At 37.6% G+C, this 21,427-nt stretch overlaps 1 protein-coding gene across 1 annotated transcript; it reads right to left on the bottom strand.

The window, feature by feature from the left end:
* Nucleotides 1–255: 255 nt before the first annotated feature.
* On the bottom strand, nt 256–19,530 carry LOC127418335 (dihydropteridine reductase-like). Its single transcript, XM_051658908.1, has 7 exons — nt 19,378–19,530; nt 19,081–19,173; nt 18,597–18,693; nt 17,598–17,738; nt 13,223–13,331; nt 12,649–12,732; nt 256–975 (listed from the first exon to the last, which is right to left on the bottom strand). The coding sequence occupies exons 1-7, from the start codon at nt 19,462–19,464 to the stop codon at nt 873–875; spliced, it is 714 nt and encodes a 237-aa protein (XP_051514868.1). The 5' UTR covers nt 19,465–19,530; the 3' UTR covers nt 256–872.
* Between the last annotated feature and the right edge of the window lie 1,897 nt (nt 19,531–21,427).

The following is a 21,427-nucleotide window of genomic DNA, read 5'->3' as shown; positions in this document are numbered from 1 at the left end:
GTCCATATGACTTCTGAGATATATTTCAGGTCTTCAGAAGATATATATTAGCTTTGTTTGAGGAACAGGCATAAATTTAAGTAATTATTCGATGAAAATCCCATTCACATTCAGTTAAAGTTCAACACACAAAGAAAACAAGTAAATTTCTCTCTTTTCAGTTTCATATAATTTCTCCAATATCTTTGAATTTACTGCTGTAATACTTTTATTGACAGCTGTCACTGAGCATGCCAAGAGACAAATTAAACAATCTTATTTTTAATAGTCTTTATTGTGCAAGTATGGTCTACACACAATAAGCAGCATCATGACTTCATTTCAACCAGTAAACATACACACACCCTTACAGTACACAAACACAAGCTAAGGCCACTTCTGAAAAGTTGGACTGTACGTTTTAAAAACGACAGCGGCACACCTTTTGTTAAGACACCCCTACTGGTTTGCTGATCTTAGCTGGTTTTAGCTGCTGGTCTCCTAGCCTAGCCAAGTTGGTCTTTAGCTGGTCTCACAGCCTGACCAGCAAAAAAATGCCAAAACGAGACATACTGAAGACCAGCAAAACAACTTTGGCTGTTTTAAGCTGTTTTTTGTTGTTGTTGTTGTTTCAGCGGGGAACTTACACTTATAAACTATATTCTCCTTGAGTAATGTAAAGCACATGAGACTGAATCTATATAAAATATGTAGGTTAATACTTTGGCCACTGTGCTGTGTTTTCCCAATGAGGCTGGATTAATGAAAGTGCCACATCTCTCATTTTCTGTCCTTTTTGTTTGAACTCTCTCCTCTGCTGCACAGTATATTGGTAAAAAATGCTCTCCTTCGCTCTTTTTCTCTCTGTCAATTTTTTTGTTTCTGTTCAGCCTTTACTGGGCCAGCAAAGCCTCTGTTTTCCCCCCAGTCGTCACCAGTTGTATGAGGCTGCCTGAGGCTGGCCGCTCTGACCCAGTGGCCCAGCTGTAGAAGGTTCTGGAACACACAGAGAGAGAGACAGAGGTAGAATGAGAGACAGGTGTAAAATGATGGTGGTGAGAGATGGAGAGAGAAAGCGAGGTAATGAGAACAGAGAGGGATGGATGCAGACAGAGAGGAGAAAATAAGAGCTGGAGAAAGGGGGCGATAGACAGAGAAAGAGTGAGATGTGCAAAGGATAGGAAAAAGATAGATATGTTGTACAGAACAAGATTTGTCGACTTCTGAACATTCTGGAGACACAGTAGCAGTTTTAGCCACAGTACTGAACCTGTTGTTCTCGTCTACACTGTAAAAGTGAAAATGTGCATTGTGCCTTAAAGTCCAAGTGTATGAAACGTTGAAGTGTTTCTTATTGAAACAGGAAGTTGGAGTGGGAGACATTGAGGGGCTAGAGAGCATCTGATTGGACAAAATGAGTGCAGTGTAAGTCATCAACATTTTTTATCCCTATTCCTGGAAAAGAGAGACTGTAAATGTAAAATACATGTATAGTATGTGCACATATAAATTAATTTTTGTCTACTTTAAGGAGTACACTAGAATGTAGATGGCTTCAAAGATATAGACATGGACTAAAAGCCACAAAACTTTGATTTCATGGAGTCTTTAAAGGAATGTTACAGGTTCAGAACAATTTAAAGGAATAGTTCACCAAAAATGTAAGTTCTCTCATCATTTACTCACCCTCATGCCATTCCATATGTGTATAACTTTCTTCTGCAGAACACAAATGAAGATTTTTAGAAGAATATCTCAGCTCTGTAAGTCCATAAAAAAGTAAATGGTGACCAAAACTTTGAAGCTCCAAAATGCACATAAAGGCAGCATAAAAGTGATCCATACGACTCCAGTGGTTTAATCCATAATAAATAAATAAATAAATAAATACAAAAAAAAAAAAAAAAGAAGAAGAAGAGATTCATAGTAATAAAAAGGACTTAAATATGGATCAGTTTCTCACCCACACCTGTCATATCCCTTCTGGAGACATGGATTTAACCACTGGAGTCTTATGGATTACTTTTATACTGCCTTTATGAACTTTAGGATCTTAAAACTTTTGGTCACCATTCACTTACATTGTATGGACCTCCAGAGCAAAAAAAATCTTAATTTGTGTAGAAGAAAAAAGTCATACATATCTGGGATGGCATGAGGATGAGTAAATGATGAGAGAATTTTAATTTTTTGATAAACTATACCTTTAAGGTCAATCGATAGCATTTGTGGCATAATGTTGATTACCACAAAATAATAATAATAATTATTGTTGTTTTAAAAATAATTTCAACTTATTTCACACTTATGTAAAATAAATAAATAAATAAATAAGCAAAAAGTGTGATTACAATAAGCCACTTACAATGGAAGTAAATGGGGCCAGTCCATAAATATTAAAATGTACATTGTTTCAAAAATATAACCTCAAGATGTAAGCATTTTTCATGTTAACATGTCTTTTGGTGTGATACTATTGCTTACTAACCTTTTCTGTCTAAAGTTATGTCCAATATTACCACTTAGTTGCAATGACGACATAACAATGGTAACCTTGTAATCCATTACATTACACTAAAATCATGTAGAATAGAGTTTTTTTCACTAAAATCATGTTAACACGTATAATGTTTTACATCTTGTGGCTGTGCTATTGAAACATTGTGTATTTTAATGTTTATGGTCTGGCCCCATTCACTTCCAGTAAGTGCCTAACTCCAGCTGTGATTTATTTTTTTTATAATCAAGGGACGACAAATTATTATTATTATTATTTTTTTTTTTTTGTGATAATCAACATTATGCTGCTACAAATGCTGTTGATTAAGATGAACTTGTATTGAACCCAGAACATCCTTTTAAAGACCTCATTAAAATTAAAGTTTTGTGGCTTTTAGTTCATGTCTATTAGATTTGAAGCCACCTACAGTATGTACTAGTAATATACTGGCGGCCAAAAGTTTGGAATAATGTACAGATTTTGCTGTTTCAGAAAGGATATTGGTACTTTAATTCACCAAAGTGGCATTCAACTGATCACAAAGTATAGTCAGGACATTACTGATGTAAAAAAAAAGCAACATCTCTATTTGAAAAAGTAATATTTGATCAAATCTAGACAGGCCCCATTTCCAGCAGCCATCACTCCAACACCTCATCCTTGAGTAATCATGTTAAATTGCTAATTTGGTACTAGAAAATCACTTGCCATCATATCAAACACAGTTAAAAGCTATTTGGTTCGTTAAATGAAGCTTAACATTGTTTTTGTGTTTGTATTTGAGTTGCCACAGTATGCAATAGACTGGCATGTCTTATGGTCAATATTAGGTCAAAAATGGCAAAAAAGAAACAGCTTTCTCTAGAAACTCATCAGTCAATTATTGTTTTGAGGAATGAAGGCTATACAGTGCTTGAAATTGCCAAAAAACTGATTTCATACAAAAGGTGTACACTACAGTCTTCAAAGACAAAGGACAACTGGCTCTAACAAGGACAGAAAGAGATGTGGAAGGCCAGATGTACAACTAAACAAGAGGATCAGTACATCAGAGTTTTTTGAGAAATAGACGCCTTGCATGTCCTCAGCTGACAGCTTCATTGAATTCTACCCGCTCAACACCAGTTTCATGTACAACAGTAAAGAGAAGACTCAGGAGTGCAGGCCTTATGGGAAGAATTGCAAAGAAAAAGCCACAAAAGAAAAGGTTATAGTGGGCAAAGAAACACAGACATTGGACAACAGATAATTAGAAAAGAGTGTTATGGATCTCAACTCCACTGAGATTTTGTGGGATCAGCTAGACTGTAAGGTGCGTGAGAAGTGCCCGACAAGACAGCCACATCTATGGCAAGTGCTACAGGAAGCGTGGTTTGAAATGTCACCTGAGTATCTGGACAAACTGACAGCTGGAATGCCAAAGATCTGCAAAGTTGTCATTGCTGCACGTGGAGGATTTTTTGATGAGAACTCTTTGAAATAGTTTAAGTTAAAAAAAAAAATCTAATTGTAATAGTAACTTTTCACGTTATTAATGTCCTGACTATACATTGTGATCAGCTGAATGCCACTTTGTGGAATAAAAGTACCAATTTCTTTCCATAAGAGCAAAATCTGTACATTATTCCAAACTTCTGGCCGCCAGTGTATGTTAAAATAATATATTTTAATAATATTTTCAGTCATATTAAATAATATACTATGATACTAAATAATATCCTACATCATTATTTTTACTAAATAATAATTTCAATTAATTTACAGTAAATCTTACCACATGAAGTACATTTTTAGCTTATCTGACCATTATTTTTTACAGTGTACAATGAATTGAGAGGCTACACATTAATTACCCCTAACACAAAGACTATTTATACTCCTCCATCTCTCATGAGTTTCTCTAATCCAGCAGGTTTTGCTTCAGCACATCTGGGATTATCGAGTTGCATCAAATCCTCATCCTAATCTGTGCAGACTGGCAGGGGAGATTTGGCCACAGTGGCAACAGCCAGGCACAGAGATTTGCAAGAAAAGTACAATTACTCTGTCTCTAAACCTCAAAACAAAATGACTTTTAAAGGAATAAAAATAGTAAAAGTAAGCATGTAATAAGTAGAGGTATTTTATTTACTCATTTGATCATTTGTCATATTTCTGATTACACACATTTATTTTCGCTCCTCTAATCTGATTGTATCAGTGGAATTCCAAGATTGCTGAAATGTAGTATAACAGCACTAGCACGCTTCACTATTTGTATCACTCTGCTTGTATGTGATTGCGGCATTCCAGACACAATCGTTTGATCCTGCTTTGGCATAGTTTGGAAATATTTTCATTAGTGGAGGGGCAAAAACAGACAAAACAACAAGCCATATTGTGTCTAAAATGTAAGTTACTTGATGTTGCTTATAGAACTGTTTTATAAAAGCAATATCACACTTGCAATAGTGCTGCTAAAATGATTACCTGTGAAACTCTGATATTCAGTGCAACAGTATTCTTGCTCATGGGATAATGCATAATTAAACAGCTGTGAAAATGTCCATCATTTAAAGTTTTGTGTTTTTATTGAGAGACATTCATGTTAATGTGTCACACTGGTATTTCCAATTGCATTGCATGTAAATGCATGTGTTTCTCTAAAAGGCCAGCTCTTTTATCCATGCTTGACATAATTTACTTAAATTCTGATCTAATTTAATAATTTAAACACCATATATTTGCTGCTAAGAGGCTTTTACAATTGCCCGTGGCTTTAAAGTTAAAATTACCAAATTGAGAGTCACGTGACGCCATGCGAAGAGCGGACGTGTGAGCGGCGAGCTCTGTTCACTTTGCTAATTTTATAACTATTTGTGTCTTAAACCGGTGAGATTCAATACACCCTGATTCATAAATGTTCTAGGAAGACAATATGTCAAATTCAAAATCCTTGGGCTCTGGAGATATTAAAAGACACTTATGTGCTCGGGCTGATTCCCCGGAGCAACAGGCCGAAACCCCGGACTTAATTCAGACGGTGAACTGAAAGACATCTGCCGTGAATTAATGAATGTGTCGGCAATGCTGACGAAAGTCGTTGCAGACTTGGAGGATCTTGCTGTAATAAGTTGATCGATCACTTCCATGGACGAAATTCTCTGAACACTGTTGGACGTCGAGAGACGGATCGATTATCTGGAGTCATCGGAGAGGAAATTAGCTGCTAATCCGCTAGTGACCAAGATAGATTTGGAACGCGTTTGGGAAAAACTGGAGGATTTGGAGAATCGTAATCAATGAAACAACGTCCAACTTGTTGGAATTCCTGAGCATGAGGAAGGCCGAGATATGGTGAAATTCCTAGACGAGCTCTTCCCGAGTCTGCTCGGCATAACAGGCCATAAGCTGGAAATCAAGCAAGCTTGCAGATCCGCGGAGGGAGACAGGCCCTGATCAATTCTGGCCAAATTTCTGAGATCATCCGATAAAGATCTCGTGTTACGTGATGAGGAGCAAAGGAAAGCTTTCTTGGAAGAACCAAAGCATTTTCTTGTTCCCAGACTTTGCGAATTCGACGAGAGAAACGTGATCGATTCAAGGAATGCAAGAATCTCTTAAATCAACGGAAGATCGCTTTTGCACTGATGTTCCTGGCCAAATTGATAATAGATGCTAAGGATGGACGTAGAGAATTTACATGCCCACAGAAAGCACTGTCTTTCATAAAAACTCTGGAGTTAGTTTGACTACCCGAAGAACTGAATGACCCTTTTTTTTTGTTTTTTTTTTGTGCTGGTTCCGCTAGAAGGCTGGAGTTTGTTTTGTGGAGGAACACACCTTCGAGACAGTTAAGTGGATGAATCTACATGTTTTTTATTTATTTTTTTATTTCGCTTACTGGCTGAAGTCTGTTTTATAGACTATCTTCTGTTGTGTAATTCTGTCTTACAAATTTTTGTATAGAAACACCGGACTTGAGCAATCCGATGGCAAAGTTGTCGCAGGGACTCTCATAGGCGTACATGGACTGTTTGAGTTTGGAGGGATGGACGCCGGTTTGCGCTGTCGTGTGCAGGGTTAATGCACACGTTTTTCTTTTTTCTGTTTGTTTTGTTCTGGGGAAAGTTCGGGGCTTGATTGCTGCACCAATGTGGAATGTGGTCTTTATAATTTTATTTTTGACACATAATCTATTTTTTCTTATATGTCAAATGTTAATATGAGTGGTTTATCTCTCTCCACATGGGTTGGGGCACCCCATAAAAAGAAGGAAGGTTATTTTCTTTCTTAAATGTAAGAAATATGATATGGTGTTTCTTCAAGAAATGCACGGGAAGCTGAAAAATTTGGGAAGATATGGGGTGTACAAGTTTTCTTTAGTGCTAGCTCGAGTAAGAGCAAGGGAGTCATTACATTGATAAGTAAACATCTACAATTCAAATGTCTCAAACAGATTAAAGATACATTAGTAAGAGTCATTATTGTTTTAGCAGAAATTCAGGGGCAAAGGTTGATTTCGGCTAATATTACGCACCTAACATTGATGATCAGGGCTTATTTATAGATCCTGAAGGGATGTTGCAAGCCGCTGGCACACCTCATGATATACTGTTGGAAGGAGACTTTAATCTGTTAATGGATTCAGTTCTTGATCATAGTGAAGCAAAAGTGTGCAACCCTCCTAGAGCAGCATTGATACTTTAGAGGATGTGTAAAAATCTTGGTCTTCTAGATATATGGAGACTTTTTAACCCATCTGGTTGGGACTATACATTTTTTTCCATCAGTCCATAAGATTTATTCTAGAATAGATTTTTTTTTATTTTTTATATCTAAGTCCCTCATTTCATCTATTGTTGATTGCTCAATTGGAAATATCTTAGTCTCAGATCACGCCCTGGTGAGTTTAGAGGTGTTGCCACATACTTGCTTTAATGTATCCCTTTGGAAAATCCTGAATTTCAACAAATGTTAAAGGCTGAAATCAATGTTTATTTGGAGACCAGCTGGTCCTCAGTATCCTCTGTGGGCGTGACTTGGGTGGCACTTAAAGCGGTTCTTAGGGGTCGGATCATACAGTATGCCTCATTCATCAAAAAATCCAAAGCACGAGAACTCGTGGAGTTGGAAGGGAATATTAAAAGTGCAGAGGCAGAGCTGAAGCGCCGAATGTCATCTGATGGCCTCAGAGAATTGACCTGATTGAAATACAGATATAATACTATTTTGTTGCAGAAGGTGGAGTTTTGGCTATTCAGGGCAAGACAGTCACACTTTGAGTCGGGGGACAACGTAGGGAAGCTTTTGGCTAGATACGTAAAGCAGAGAGAGTCTTTTTCTACCAATCCCTCAGTGAAATCTGCTGGTGGTGAATATTTACCTCAGCCATTGATATTAATAATACTTTTAAAGAATTCTATCTTGATCTCTATAGTTCCACATCTTCGTCTACTGATGAAGATATTAGAAACTTTGTGGAACCATTAGAACTTCCTAAACTGATGACTGAGCCAAAAAATTATCTTGATTCTGAGATAAACTTGGAGGAGCTTGGCGAGGTAATTAAAGGCTCCGGGGCCAGATGGTTTTGCTGCTGAATTTTTTAGATCTTATGCTACAGAACTGGCACCACTTTTGTTAGAAGTTTATACGGAATCATTAAAGAATGGAAAGCTTCCGCCAACCAAGACACAAGCCCGGATCAGTCTGATCCTTAAAAAGGACAAAGATCCAAGCGAGTGCAAGAATTACTGTCCAATTTCCCTGATCTAGCTAGATGTAAAAATATTGGCAAAAATCCTGGCAAACCGATTAAGTAAAGTTAAGTTATGGCGTCTCTTATACATATAGATCAGGCGGGGTTTATTCAGGGCCGCAGCTCTTCCTGATAACATTAGGCGTTTCATCAATATCATATGGTCAGTGGTGAATGATCAGACTCCGGTCGCTGCTATCTCACTTGATGCCAAAAAGGCATTTGATATGGTAGAATGGGATTTTCTTTTTAAGATTTTGGAAATATACAGGTTCGGGAACACTTTTATTGGATGGATTAAGTTACTTTATAGACATCCGGTAGTGGTGGTACAAACAAATGGATTAATTTCAGATTATTTTACTCCGGATAGGGGCACCCGGCAGGGTTGCCCTCTTTCCCCATTATTGTTCTGTCTTGCCCTGGAGCCATTAGCAGCCACGATAAGAAAGGAGGATGATTTTACAGGGGTGGTTGTGGGAGGTATGGCGCATAAGCTTTTGCTTTACGCAGATGATATTTTATTATTTGTCTCCGACCCCATTAGATCAATGCCTTGCCTTCACAGAATTATTAATACCTTTTCTAAGTTCTCAGGATACAGTCAATTGGTCTAAATCCAAAGCTTTGGCTCTGACAGCATACTGGCCACTAACGGCCTTCCAGCCAGGCGCCCTCCAGTGGCCCAATCAGGGAATTAAGTATTTGAGCATTTTATTCCCAGCAAATTTGTGTGATTTAGTTAGAGTTCATTTTGACCTCTTAATAAAAAGGTTTTCAAGCGATGTGAGCAGGTGGGCTTCTTTACATTTATCTATGATTGGGAATGTTAATGTTATTAAAGGTTATTAAAATGAATTGTATTTCAAAATTCAACTACTTGCTACAGTCTCTCCATGTAAATGTTCCCCTCTCTTATTTCAAGCAATTTGATAGCATAGCGAAGTCCTTCATTTGGAATGGTAAGCGTCCTAGATTACAGTTTAATAAGTTGCACAGGCCGATCGACAAAGGTGGGCTTGGCCAACCCAAAATTTTGTTTTATTATTATGCATTCCGTCTTAGACATTTGGCTTATTGATCGCTTCTACCTGAGAGCGCCCCTTCCTGGTTTTGTATTAAATGGGATGTTCTTACCCCTATTTCGCCAGTGCAAAGCCTTTCTATCATACTAATCGGAGAAGTTAAGTTACACCCTCTTATCTCGCATTCGCACTCAGTATGGACAAAAGTGTCCAGAATGTTTAATTCGCATATTTATCTAAATGTTGCCTCGAGTTTATGGCTGAACCCTAAATTATGTATTGATAAGTCACCTTTCTGCTGGTCAGAGTGGATTGTGAGGGGGGTTACCACACTCGGTGACCAATATGAGTTTTGAGATCTTTTGAAGATTTGGTTCAACATTTTGGGATTCCTAGATCTCAGTTTTTTAGGTATTTACAGCTGCACCACCTGTTCTGTACTATTTTTGGGAGTAGCATACACCCCCCCAAATCGGCAGATACTCTGTGAGTGATGATTACTGTTTTTGGAAAAGGTCATGAGCCATCAGTGTATTACTCCCTGCTATTTCAGAGTCTGGGGGATGGAGATTTAACTTCTATCAAGATATTATGGGAGAAAGATTTAAACTTGGTATTGGAGGAAGGGCTAGGATTAAAAAAAAACATCAAGTCTGCATCTAGAGATGCAAGGGTGTGCCTTATGCAATTCAAGATTATACATCGATTCTATTGGACCCCCTCTAGATTGTATAGGCTCTGTCTTAAAGACACACCCACCTGCTGGTGATGCCAATCGGAGGATGGAGATATGGCCCATGTTTTTTGGTGGTGTGTTGAGATCCAGGGGTTTTGGATGAAGGTTCAGAGTGTTGTGTGTGACGTGTTGGGCACTCAAATTTAGTTTTTCCCCAGACTCTGTGTTTTGGGCGATGGGGAGGTCATTGATATGGGGAACAAAAACATAAATTACTGGGTGCTGACAAGTGTGATGGTTGCAAGACAGATTGTTTTGAGGGGATGGAAGTCGCCCCCATTTCAGGAGTGGAGCGTAAAAATTGGGAGGGTGGCAGCATATGAGGAGATGATATTTAGTAGACTGGGTAATTTGGATTTGTTTATTGGGAAGTGGGGCAAGTGGTTGGCATTCTTGGAGGGTTCTCGGGGAGAAGTAGTGGAGAGAGAGGTTTAGCTGTGGATGTGTGTGTGATATATATATATATATATACAGGTGCATCTCAATAAATTAGAATGTCGTGGAAAAGTTCATTTATTTCAGTAATTCAACTCAAATTGTGAAACTTGTGTATTAAATAAATTCAGTGCACACAGACTGAAGTAGTTTAAGTCTTTGGTTCTTTTAATTGTGATGATTTTGGCTCACATTTAACAAAAACCCACCAATTCACTATCTCAAAAAATTAGAATACATCATAAGACCAATAAGAAAAACATTTTTAGTGAATTGTTGGCCTTCTGGAAAGTATGTTCATTTACTGTATATGTACTCAATACTTGGTAGGGGCTCCTTTTGCTTTAATTACTGCCTCAATTCGGCGTGGCATGGAGGTGATCAGTTTGTGGCACTGCTGAGGTGGTATGGAAGCCCAGGTTTCTTTGACAGTGGCCTTCAGCTCACCTGCATTTTTTTGGTCTCTTGTTTCTCATTTTCCTCTTGACAATACCTCATAGATTCTCTATGGGGTTCAGGTCTGGTGAGTTTGCTGGCCAGTCAAGCACACCAACACCATGGCCATTTAACCAACTTTTGGTGCTTTTGGCAGTGTGGGCAGGTGCCAAATCCTGCTGGAAAATGAAATCAGCATCTTTAAAAAGCTGGTCAGCAGAAGGAAGCCTGAAGTGCTCCAAAATTTCTTGGTAAACGGGTGCAGTGACTTTGGTTTTCAAAAAACACAATGGACCAACACCAGCAGATGACATTGCACCCCAAATAGTCACAGACTGTGGAAACTTAACACTGGACTTCAAGCAACTTGGGCTATGAGCTTCTCCACCCTTCCTCCAGACTCTAGGACCTTGGTTTCCAAATGAAATACAAAACTTGCTCTCATCTGAAAAGAGGACTTTGGAACACTGGGCAACAGTCCAGTTCTTCCTCTCCTTAGCCCAGGTAAGACGCCTCTGACGTTGTCTGTGGTTCAGGAGTGGCTTAACAAGAGGAATACGACAACTGTAGCCAAATTCCTTGACACGTTCGTGTGTGGTGGCTCTTGATGCATTGACCCCAGCCTCAGTCCATTCCTTGTGAAGTTCACCCAAATTCTTGAATCGATTTTGCTTGACAATCCTCATAAGGCTGCGGTTCTCTAGGTTGGTTGTGCATCTTTTTCTTCCACACTTTTTCCTTCCACTCAACTTTCTGTTAACATGCTTGGATACAGCACTCTGTGAACAGCCAGCTTCTTTGGCAATGAATGTTTGTGGCTTACCCTCCTTGTGAAGGGTGTCAATGATTGTCTTCTGGACAACTGTCAGATCAGCAGTCTTCCCCATGATTGTGTAGCCTAGTGAACCAAACTGAGAGACCATTTTGAAGGCTCAGGAAACCTTTGCAGGTGTTTTGAGTTGATTAGCTGATTGGCATGTCACCATATTCTAATTTGTTGAGATAGTGAATTGGTGGGTTTTTGTTAAATGTGAGCCAAAATCATCACAATTAAAAGAACCAAAGACATAAACTACTTCAGTCTGTGTGCATTGAATTTATTTAATACACAAGTTTCACAATTTGAGTTGAATTACTGAAATAAATGAACTTTTCCACGACATTCTAATTTATTGAGATGCACCTGTATATATATATATATATAAATATATATTATTTCTTTATAATTTTTATTTTATTTATTTATTTATTTCTGTGTGAATATGTTCATATGACCACAAGAGAGTTTGTTGGGGGTCGGGTTGGGGATTTGGAGGGGGAAGGGTAGTGGTGGGGATTAAATGTTAAATGTTGATTCCATGTATATATGTTTTGCTTATTTGTGTCTTCTGTGGAATCAATAAAAATGTTAATCACAAAATTACCAAATAAAATCAAATGTAGCATGAGGAAGTCTTTTAAGACCAGATTTAAAACATTTCTACAGAGAGGGAGTTTAGCAGGGAGATATTCTGTTCATTACATACAAACTTAGAAATTCATGCAATAATTCATTACAAATAGGTTTGAAAAAAGAATGTCTATTTCATAATATTTAGATCTTCCTGAATGACATGCAGCAGAAATCAGCTCTTTTTGTGGAAGAACACCATTGCCCTCTTCTGGTGAAAAATGGGCACTTTATGTTTTATCCAATTGATGAGGCTTTTTTCTATTTTCCAAACAGGTCCAATCTGCTAATTATCATATTATCAGCAGACTTAATGGAATCTGGTGGATCTGAGAAATTTGTACTTACTCTGCGATATATTCCAGCGGTGTCCAGCTCCCAAAATCTGCATCAGGCATGAATTTCCTGTTCATTGGTGTATCCAAGGTAACCCTGGAGGATGATGTCATAATGTTGTTATCTTGGTGGGAGATGAATGTGTGGAACAGAGCCTGGAGCATTAGCTTAACGACAATACTGCCCTTTTAAAAACACTCACACCATATATGTTGAGCTAATGCAAACAGACAGCATTCAAACCTGTGACATGCAGGTCACTTAGAATACAAATGACTGCAGAAACTCATTCACCGGTTAAAACAAAGAGCATCTATACAGTATTTAACATATATACAGGATAATAAAAATGCACATAAGGTGTTCACAAAAATGCAACCCAATATGGACTAGTCTTTTGAAATAGGCTACTTAAGCTATGATGTTCAAGAAACCTTTTTGAAAACAGTCCATGTTCATGCAATTCCATTTGGTGATGTAAGTGGAGCAGAAATTACACACTTTATTTTTAAGCCGTTCTCAAATGAACAGTCATTCTACAGCCCTTTCTGAATGCTTTAGTACTTTTGTAACTTAATTCTCTTACGGAAGGATGGCCACAGCTACAGCTCCAGACGGAAGACCACTGTCCTTACCAGCCAGACTCTTGCACAATTGATGGACTGCAGCTTTGGCCATGCCATACCCAACCATACCTACAGCCAGAGAGAAACAGAGAAAATCAGAGATGGAGAGTTAATGAGACAATGGAGAGCCCTTCTCTCACAGTGGGCCTCATTTATGAAATTTTTGTGTACATTTTTCGTAAAGCAGTTCTGCTGTAAATATTTGGTTTCATGAAAGTTTCCAAATGTTAGTTGGCACGAACAAAATTTACACCTGCTCCTGACCATGTGTAAACACGCATATGACATCGGAAGGCTTTGTTTTCATTAAGACAAACTTTTTGACAGAAGTGAAATTAAATAAGTAATGAAAAAAATTTACTAACAATTAAATGAGTCAAATTAATCTGAAAAATAACATAAATTAGTAAAAAAGTGGCTTTTTTCTTTTTAAACAATATACTTTATTAGAAACGTTTGGTTGATGCTTGCATTTATTTCTTCAAAGTTTTTTTTCTCAACTATGCTTCATAAATGTATATGGTTTTTCTGTGGAGATAGATTAATGCCAAAAAGATTTGAATTTGAATTTTGTACATTTGAATTTTAGACGCGTGGCATTTAACAAAATAAAAATTTTCATGCCGTATTTTATAGTTTTGAATTTCGCAAATTTGAATTCTAGACATGTGGCAATTAACAAAATTAAATGGCCAAAATGATCCGTTCTACTTTTCTGATACCCTCTTTTCCCTGTGGAACCCGGAACTTGACCTCTGGCCTACTTTCTGTATTGAATTCTATATTGAATGTTGAATACTGAATTGCTTCTTCGGCTATCATTTTATAACCTGAATATTTACAGCTAATTTCACCTCTAAAAATTCAGATCACAAAATCTGCTGTTTAAAAATAAAAATCTATAAAATAAGGCAATTTTATTATTAATTCAGTTTTACTAACAAATCTGGGGAGTACGAAACGTTCATGAATAGGGAGGAAAGTTTTCAAGAAGGTCCATGTTATGCGCAAATTACTCATATATTCATGAAAGTTTCATGAATGAGGCCCAATGTGTCCTACAAATGCAGATATCGCTCCATAAACCAGACGATGGGAAACAATGTCCACAAATAGTTCTTGAGAGAGTGCCAAAGACACAATTTGCCTAACAATGTCTCGCAGGTTTGCTTTGAGGTTTAGTCAATAATCATTTGGTGTGAGAGAATTTTGCAGAAGGGATTTTGCAATACAAAATGTGCTCCCTTCTATGCTGTAAGAGTAATGTATATTTTATTCTACTAAATCTGGAATGTCAGTGTACTTAAAGGGGTCATATCACATGGATTTACATTTTTCTAGATCTTTTAAGATAAAAGAGTTTGATGTGCTATGAAAACATATTGTAATATTTGTTTGAATGCTTCTGCTGCCACCTCCCACTTTCTAGATGTTTGTTGGGTTGGCATCTGGAATCAATAACCAGGATGCTTGATGTTAGAAGGAAGAAAATTCAACTTTTTTCAATCATGAGAAATGTTTTTCTCCACCGAAAAATGATTGAAAGCTATTCAAAAAACCACAATAAGTAAATAAGAAAGAGGGGTGGAGAAGCTCCATATTTTTCTTTTCTGTGTTCTTTAAACAAGGGGATTCAGTGTTTTCTGGCAGTTTCAGTGTTACTGAATGACCTATCATATTTGAGAGTGACCGGTAAAGGTCAGAGTGTGATCACATGTTCCCTCCTGGAGCACTTTGTCAAGACAGCAGCAAGGCAGCACCGTAAGTCCTGTTTACTTTTTGTCTCCACCCAAGCATGACATATTAGTATTACAACACGTGTTTATGTTAGTTGTAGTCACTTAAAATTGATTTTCTAAATGTTTCCTCATCGCCCCCATGTTAAAAATAACTTCTGCAACGCTGCTAACGTTGGGTGACCATACGTGCTCTTTTTCCCAGACATGTCCTCTTTTTTCTGACCTTAAAAAGCGTCCGGCCGGGATTTCTAAATTTGCGAAAATGTCCGGGATTCGGCTTTAGTTGCATTATGATGTGCATCTGGTCTAATACTTCATTGTGTGCACGCATATTTGCATTGCTTTAACCCCTCTTTGTAAGTCCCGCCTTCTCGCACACATTTGGTCAATTATAAGAGGCCTGCAGCAACTATTGGCCAAATTCCTGCCTATCAATCTCTCCGCGAACGTGCAAAGCGCTGTTGTGTTCGGCATCAAACAGTTGCTTGACAGTAGCAGCAAATGACAGCTGAGTGGAAACAATGCCCAAACGAAAGTGCAAATTTACAGAAGATTTGCACAAACAATTCTCGTGCTTTCGTCCAGGTCGAGATCTGTGGGAAGCAGAATATATGACATGTAAAGCTGGCACTTGTGTGTCAGTTGCTAATAAAGGTGCAAGTGATTTAGAAGCACACATTAGCTCTGCGACGCATAAAAGGTCAGTAAAAGATGAATGTTCATTAGGTAAATTAACGGACTATTTTTGCGACCAGGTAAAATTATCACATTGCTTCATTTAACATGGCCATTCAAAATAATATTAATAGTAAATGAAGGTACACTTATGACATCAAATATTTTATTTTAGTACATGGACATTCAAAAGAATGTTGGAAATTTTTATTTATTTATATATATTTATGTTATGCTAATAGAGTGTCTTTTTCACTGTATTAAAGTTTGCATTCATAGTAACACTCTTTTGAACACTATTATTCCATCCCCACGGCAAAAAAAAAAAAAAGGTGTCCTCTTTTTGGAAAACCAAAATCCTCTTTCCTCCTGAAAATGACTTGAATTTTACATTTGTTTCATTTATTTTGTTGTTGGATTGCTAAATGTAGATTGCACTTTCCTTTTACTTGAATTGAACAAGTTCTTACTTTTATTTTGGAGAGATTTTATGTTGGACTGTAAAATGGAGATTACCAGTTAAGACAGGGCTGTTTTTGTTGCAGAATAATGCCCTTCAGTGCACACTTTGTTTCTTGTACATTTGTTTGTGTTTAAGAGAAGATGATTTAATAAAATATTGAAATATTAATGACAAGTTTTTTATATTTATTTTGGGTTAATTAATTGTTATATTAATCAAGTAATAATTATAAAAAATCTTTAGAATAAACTGCAAATTAGTCGTTAGACTAATCGACTAATCGGAAAAAGAATCGTTAGATTAATCGATTAAAATAAAAATCGTTAGGTGCAATCTATTTGCTTCAAGTGTTCGTTCATGGCAGTTGTACTGCTGGGATAAGCCACTTCCAATTTGCATAGCTTACACAGCACCACATTGTTGGATCTCTGGCTAAAATACTCCCACGCTTTAGATGACCGTGGGTGAGTTTTTTTTTAGCTGCAGCTTGTTCTTCAGGGAATCCATGCTTAAACCGGGCTCTGCCATTTTAATTACTCCATTGTGACGCGCCGACGCATGTTATGCAAATCGACGTATTTCTGTAATCGATTACGTTGATGAATCGTCCCAGCCCTAATACTGATCTTTTGTGGTTGTAAAACTTGACAGCCCCATCAGAATTGTTCACGTCTCTGAACACGATACATCAAACATTCCTACTAGAGGTTCCCTTCATATCATATTAAAGCAGCATTCCTCGCTGCAGGGCATATCCTGTCTAAATCAGTTCCGTGTGGGTAAGGAATACAAACTCCTAAACACAGTCCACGTGTGCACCAATCTCCAAAAAACATGCTGACTCATTCTGCCTCCCTGGCCTCCCAGCCAATCAGAGAAGCTGTTTCAGGGATGCTGATGTGGGGGGTTTTGAACAGGCTGGAGGCTGCCTCTGTTGTGTGCAGTATTGTGTATTGTCACTAACAAAATCGCATGAACTGAACATCAAGTCAGGGCTAAAAAAGGTTTGGGAAGAAAGGCAACTGGAGAAACTAATGAAGCACAAAGGAAGTAAAGCCAGATCAAAGTCTATACACACTTTCAATGGTGTTGAAAAGAAAAGCCTTGAATGCCATTACTGATTTTTTTCTCAAAGAAAACATTTCAAAATTAAGTGTGTGTGTTTTGTTTTTGTTTTTTGTTTGTTTTTTTGGCATAGACTAAATTATTCAGCCAGTCAGGGGTATAAATTAACTTTCACACAATAAAAATTAAATTATGATGTGTCCTCTGGAAAACATGCACTGAAAATGCATTTAGAAGAAATTCTGCATTGTATATGACAAGAATACAATCTCAGTGCTGTCACAAAACAATGTATCGGTTTACAAATCGATATTATAATTCTCAATGTACTAATTGATGTGTTGCCCCATTGGTGACATGATTTCCCAGGAGTATAAGGACGGATGCTCTTACCTGGAGTGCCGCCCAGTGAGGCCTGTGCTCCAGAGAGGGTCAGCAAACCTCCTGTTTTCAGATGCAGAGATGCAAGATGACTGGAAATGGTGGAGGTCCAGACACTCTGTTTCCACATCATATCAGAATTCTTATACAAGTCTTAAGAGAGACAGACAGAAAGAAATAGAGAGGGCTGACATCACCCTGGCAAAACTAGAAAAAATTATTAAATGTTGGAACTCATGGTCTATATCATGGTCTATGTCTATATCAGCTTCTCCACTGATTTTGCTTTAGGAACCAGAGGAACTAGATTTTAGGTTGGACGTCAAGTGGTGACCAAACAAAGTACAAAAATTGTTTATCGTACACAAGTAACAAAAATGACCTTAACACTAAACATGAAAATTATTAAGATTACCATGAAGTGCAAAGGCCCAAATATATGCAAAATTAACATTAACATAATGTAGGCTAAATAGGAAACTTGATACTTGATAACAACAGCAGAAGTGTGATTTACCAGATTTACCATGGAACAAAAACTGGGCCAAATTTTGTATTAATATTAGCTATGTTACCAAGTGATAAGCTGATGAATTGCGTCAGAATACTTGATACCATGTGACTCGATGCATGGCCTCTGAGTTTAATAAAAAGAAAAATATATGAAAAGTGCTTTCTCCTCCCTTTTAAAAGATAATATTTATTTTGCTATTCTAGCAATGCATGAACATACGGTTAGTTGCATTTTATTATTTGCATTTAGCATTGTTTCCCTGCTCTCCTTGACCCTATCAGAACAGACCTGCAACCCATTTTTGGATATCGACCCACCAATTGAGAACCACTACTCTATATGGTCAAATATGAAAATAAGCAACCAAGAAGGATTTTGAGAACGTAAAGCCCCCCAAATATACACCAGACACGTACAGTAAGTATCATTTAATAGTGTGTTTATGTGTGTCTACCAGTTTCCTGTGAGTTGTGATATGTCAAATAAGATGCACTAACCTTTAGAGCTGCAGTTTCCTCCGGCCCATCCTCCAGCCACACAGATGACGGCATCTACCTTGTGTTCCCCCAGTAACGTGGCTACATCCGACGTCACCTGCATCAAATCACATCATTGATAAGACCCTACCCGACTTGGCTCTTACATTTTGGTCTGTTCTCAACCAAAACCAACTGGATCACCTCAGAAGAAATGGATTAAACCACTGGAGTGGTATGGATTACTTTTAAGCCTTTATGTGATATGTGAAGCTTCAGAGATCTGGTCACCATTCACTTGCATTGTATGAACCTACAGAGCTGAGATATTCTTCTAAAAATCTTCATTTGCATTCTACAGAAGAAAGAACGTCATACACATCTGGGATGGCATGAGTGTCAGTAAATTATGAGAGAATTTTCATTTTTGGGTGAACTATTCCTTTAATAAGACCCGTGTTGACAGAAACACGGTGGGTTACGTCAGGTCATTAGCTCCACCCACCTGTGCGGCTTGATCGGTGAATGAATCGCAGAGCTTCACCAGGATGTTTGCGTTCGCTTCTTCGTTCGCTGCTATGTCAATATTAGCAACCCACTTAAACATAAAAAAAAAAAAAAAAACTCTATAAATACACTTAAATGAAACAGTTTGCTATGCATGTCATTGACAATGGGTGATCAAAACATAACAAATGGTTTGACTGAGTCGATTCAACAGGTGACGGTTTGAGCCTACTCACATACATTGTGACTTACTGTTGCTCCAATAGAGTAAGAATGAAGAATCACTTCGACTCACCCAGCCTTTCGACCTAAAATAATGCACACAGGCCGACCCGAGAGCCCCCTTTCCTCCGTAAACAAGGACACGGTGCGCAGTTGCCATGGCTTTTCTCCGTTGTGAAACGCTTCAACGAAGGTGATGAGTATCCTCTCAGACCAGAGAGAGAGAGAGAGAGAGAGAGAGAGAGAGAGAGAGAGAGAGAAGGGGTGGGGGGGTATACACACGCGCTTGTGTAGCAGTTAATGATTGGTTCAAACGAGTTTTCCGCCCTTAACAGCGGATGAACCACAGAGTAAATTAAAACCATCCTTAGAACAGTTTTAGTTAATATTCGGTCATCATAAGCGTAATTTGCAATTATAATAACTTAAAAGTTAATAATAATAATAATAATAATAATAATAATAATATATATATATATATAAAAGTTGATTAACATTTCCCCTCACATTCCCCCTGAGAAAAAACAAAAAAACTTTTTTGGACCAAATACATGTAAACGTTTCATGTAAATTCAGAACATTACATACAAAACAGCTAGATTATTATTATTATTTGTACTGTATTTGAAACTCTACTATATCCACAAACTTGAAAAGGGCAGCATTTTTGCCCTTTATACACGTAGATAGTCAAGTACAAAGTTCTCCCATCTCTTTTGCCAAGTCATGGTGATATGAATTCAGCTTGCCTTGTTGCAGCCTACAAGCAGAGGAAACAAAAATCAGGCAGCAGAGAAACACTTTATTTCTTCCCTAAATCACACACCACACACACACACACACACACACACACACACACACACACACACACACACACACACACACAGTTTACATTAAAAGGATAGTTCACCCAAAAATGAAAATTCTCTCATAATTTTCTCACTCCCATTTCTCATGCAGAACACAAACAGATTTTTTAGAAGACTATTTCAGCTCTGTAGGTCCATACAATACAAGTGCATGATGGCCAGAACTGTGAAGCTGCAAAAACCACATAAAGGCATCATAAAAGCAATCCTTATGACTCCAGTGGTTAAATCCATGTCTTCAGAAGTGATATCATATATGTGGGTGAGAAACAGATCAATAATTATGTCCTTTTTTACTATCAATCTCCACTTTCACATTCTTCTTATTTTGTCTTTGGTGATTCGTATTCTACATGCATTTCACCACCAACTGGGTAGGGAGGAGAATTTATAGTAAAAGATGACTTGGATGGGGTTAATTGGAAACAATTGGAAAATGTCATATGGGGGAGGGCACATACTTGCATATGATTTGGGAATGTCATTTAGTTTACCCATTTTGGTGCAAAACTCTAGGACTAATGGAAGAGTTGCTGGGGTCCAAATTACCCCTGGAGCCATGACAATGCATTTTTGGAGATAAAACAGTGGTACCCAATGTAGCAAAGAATGCATTTATCCTTATTAAAATTGGTTGCATTACAGCTGCTAGGATGATTTTGTGCAACTGGAAATGCCCCAAAACTCCAGATCTGAAAGACTGGATTGATGGGATGATTGAAATTGCATCATACAAGAACATAGAAGGCTGCACAGTGAAGGGGAAATTAAAAGAACATGAGAACACTTTTGGCAACACATTAAAGTGGGATGAATGAAAATGACTGCATAATGACTGTACAATTTCCATGTGCACTTATTTTGGTGGCTTTCTTTTATTGAGATGAATGGCTGATTATGTGAATGTGCATACAATATATTTTAAGGTGATGTAAATGTTCAGATAGTTGAACAAGAAAAAAAAAGTAAAAGAGGACTTGAATACTGATCTGTTTCTCACACCTATCATATCGCTTCTAAAGACGGATTAAACCACTGGAGTCATATGGATCACTTTTATGCTGCCTTTATTTGCTTTTTTGAGGTTCAAATTTCTGTACCCATTCACTTGCACTATGTATGTCGCCTACGTAGTACTATAGATATAGATACTATAGATATAGATAGGGGTCAAATACTTGAAGAGAAAAGAGCAAGGCTAAGGATGGTGATGAAGAAAAGCATGCTGATAATGTTATGTAATTGCAATAATTA

This window comes from Myxocyprinus asiaticus, chromosome 27 (assembly GCF_019703515.2).
Source record: "Myxocyprinus asiaticus isolate MX2 ecotype Aquarium Trade chromosome 27, UBuf_Myxa_2, whole genome shotgun sequence".
NCBI lineage: Eukaryota > Metazoa > Chordata > Actinopteri > Cypriniformes > Catostomidae > Myxocyprinus > Myxocyprinus asiaticus.
Note: the sequence above shows the minus strand (reverse complement) of the source record. Positions and strands in the feature narration are given on the sequence as shown.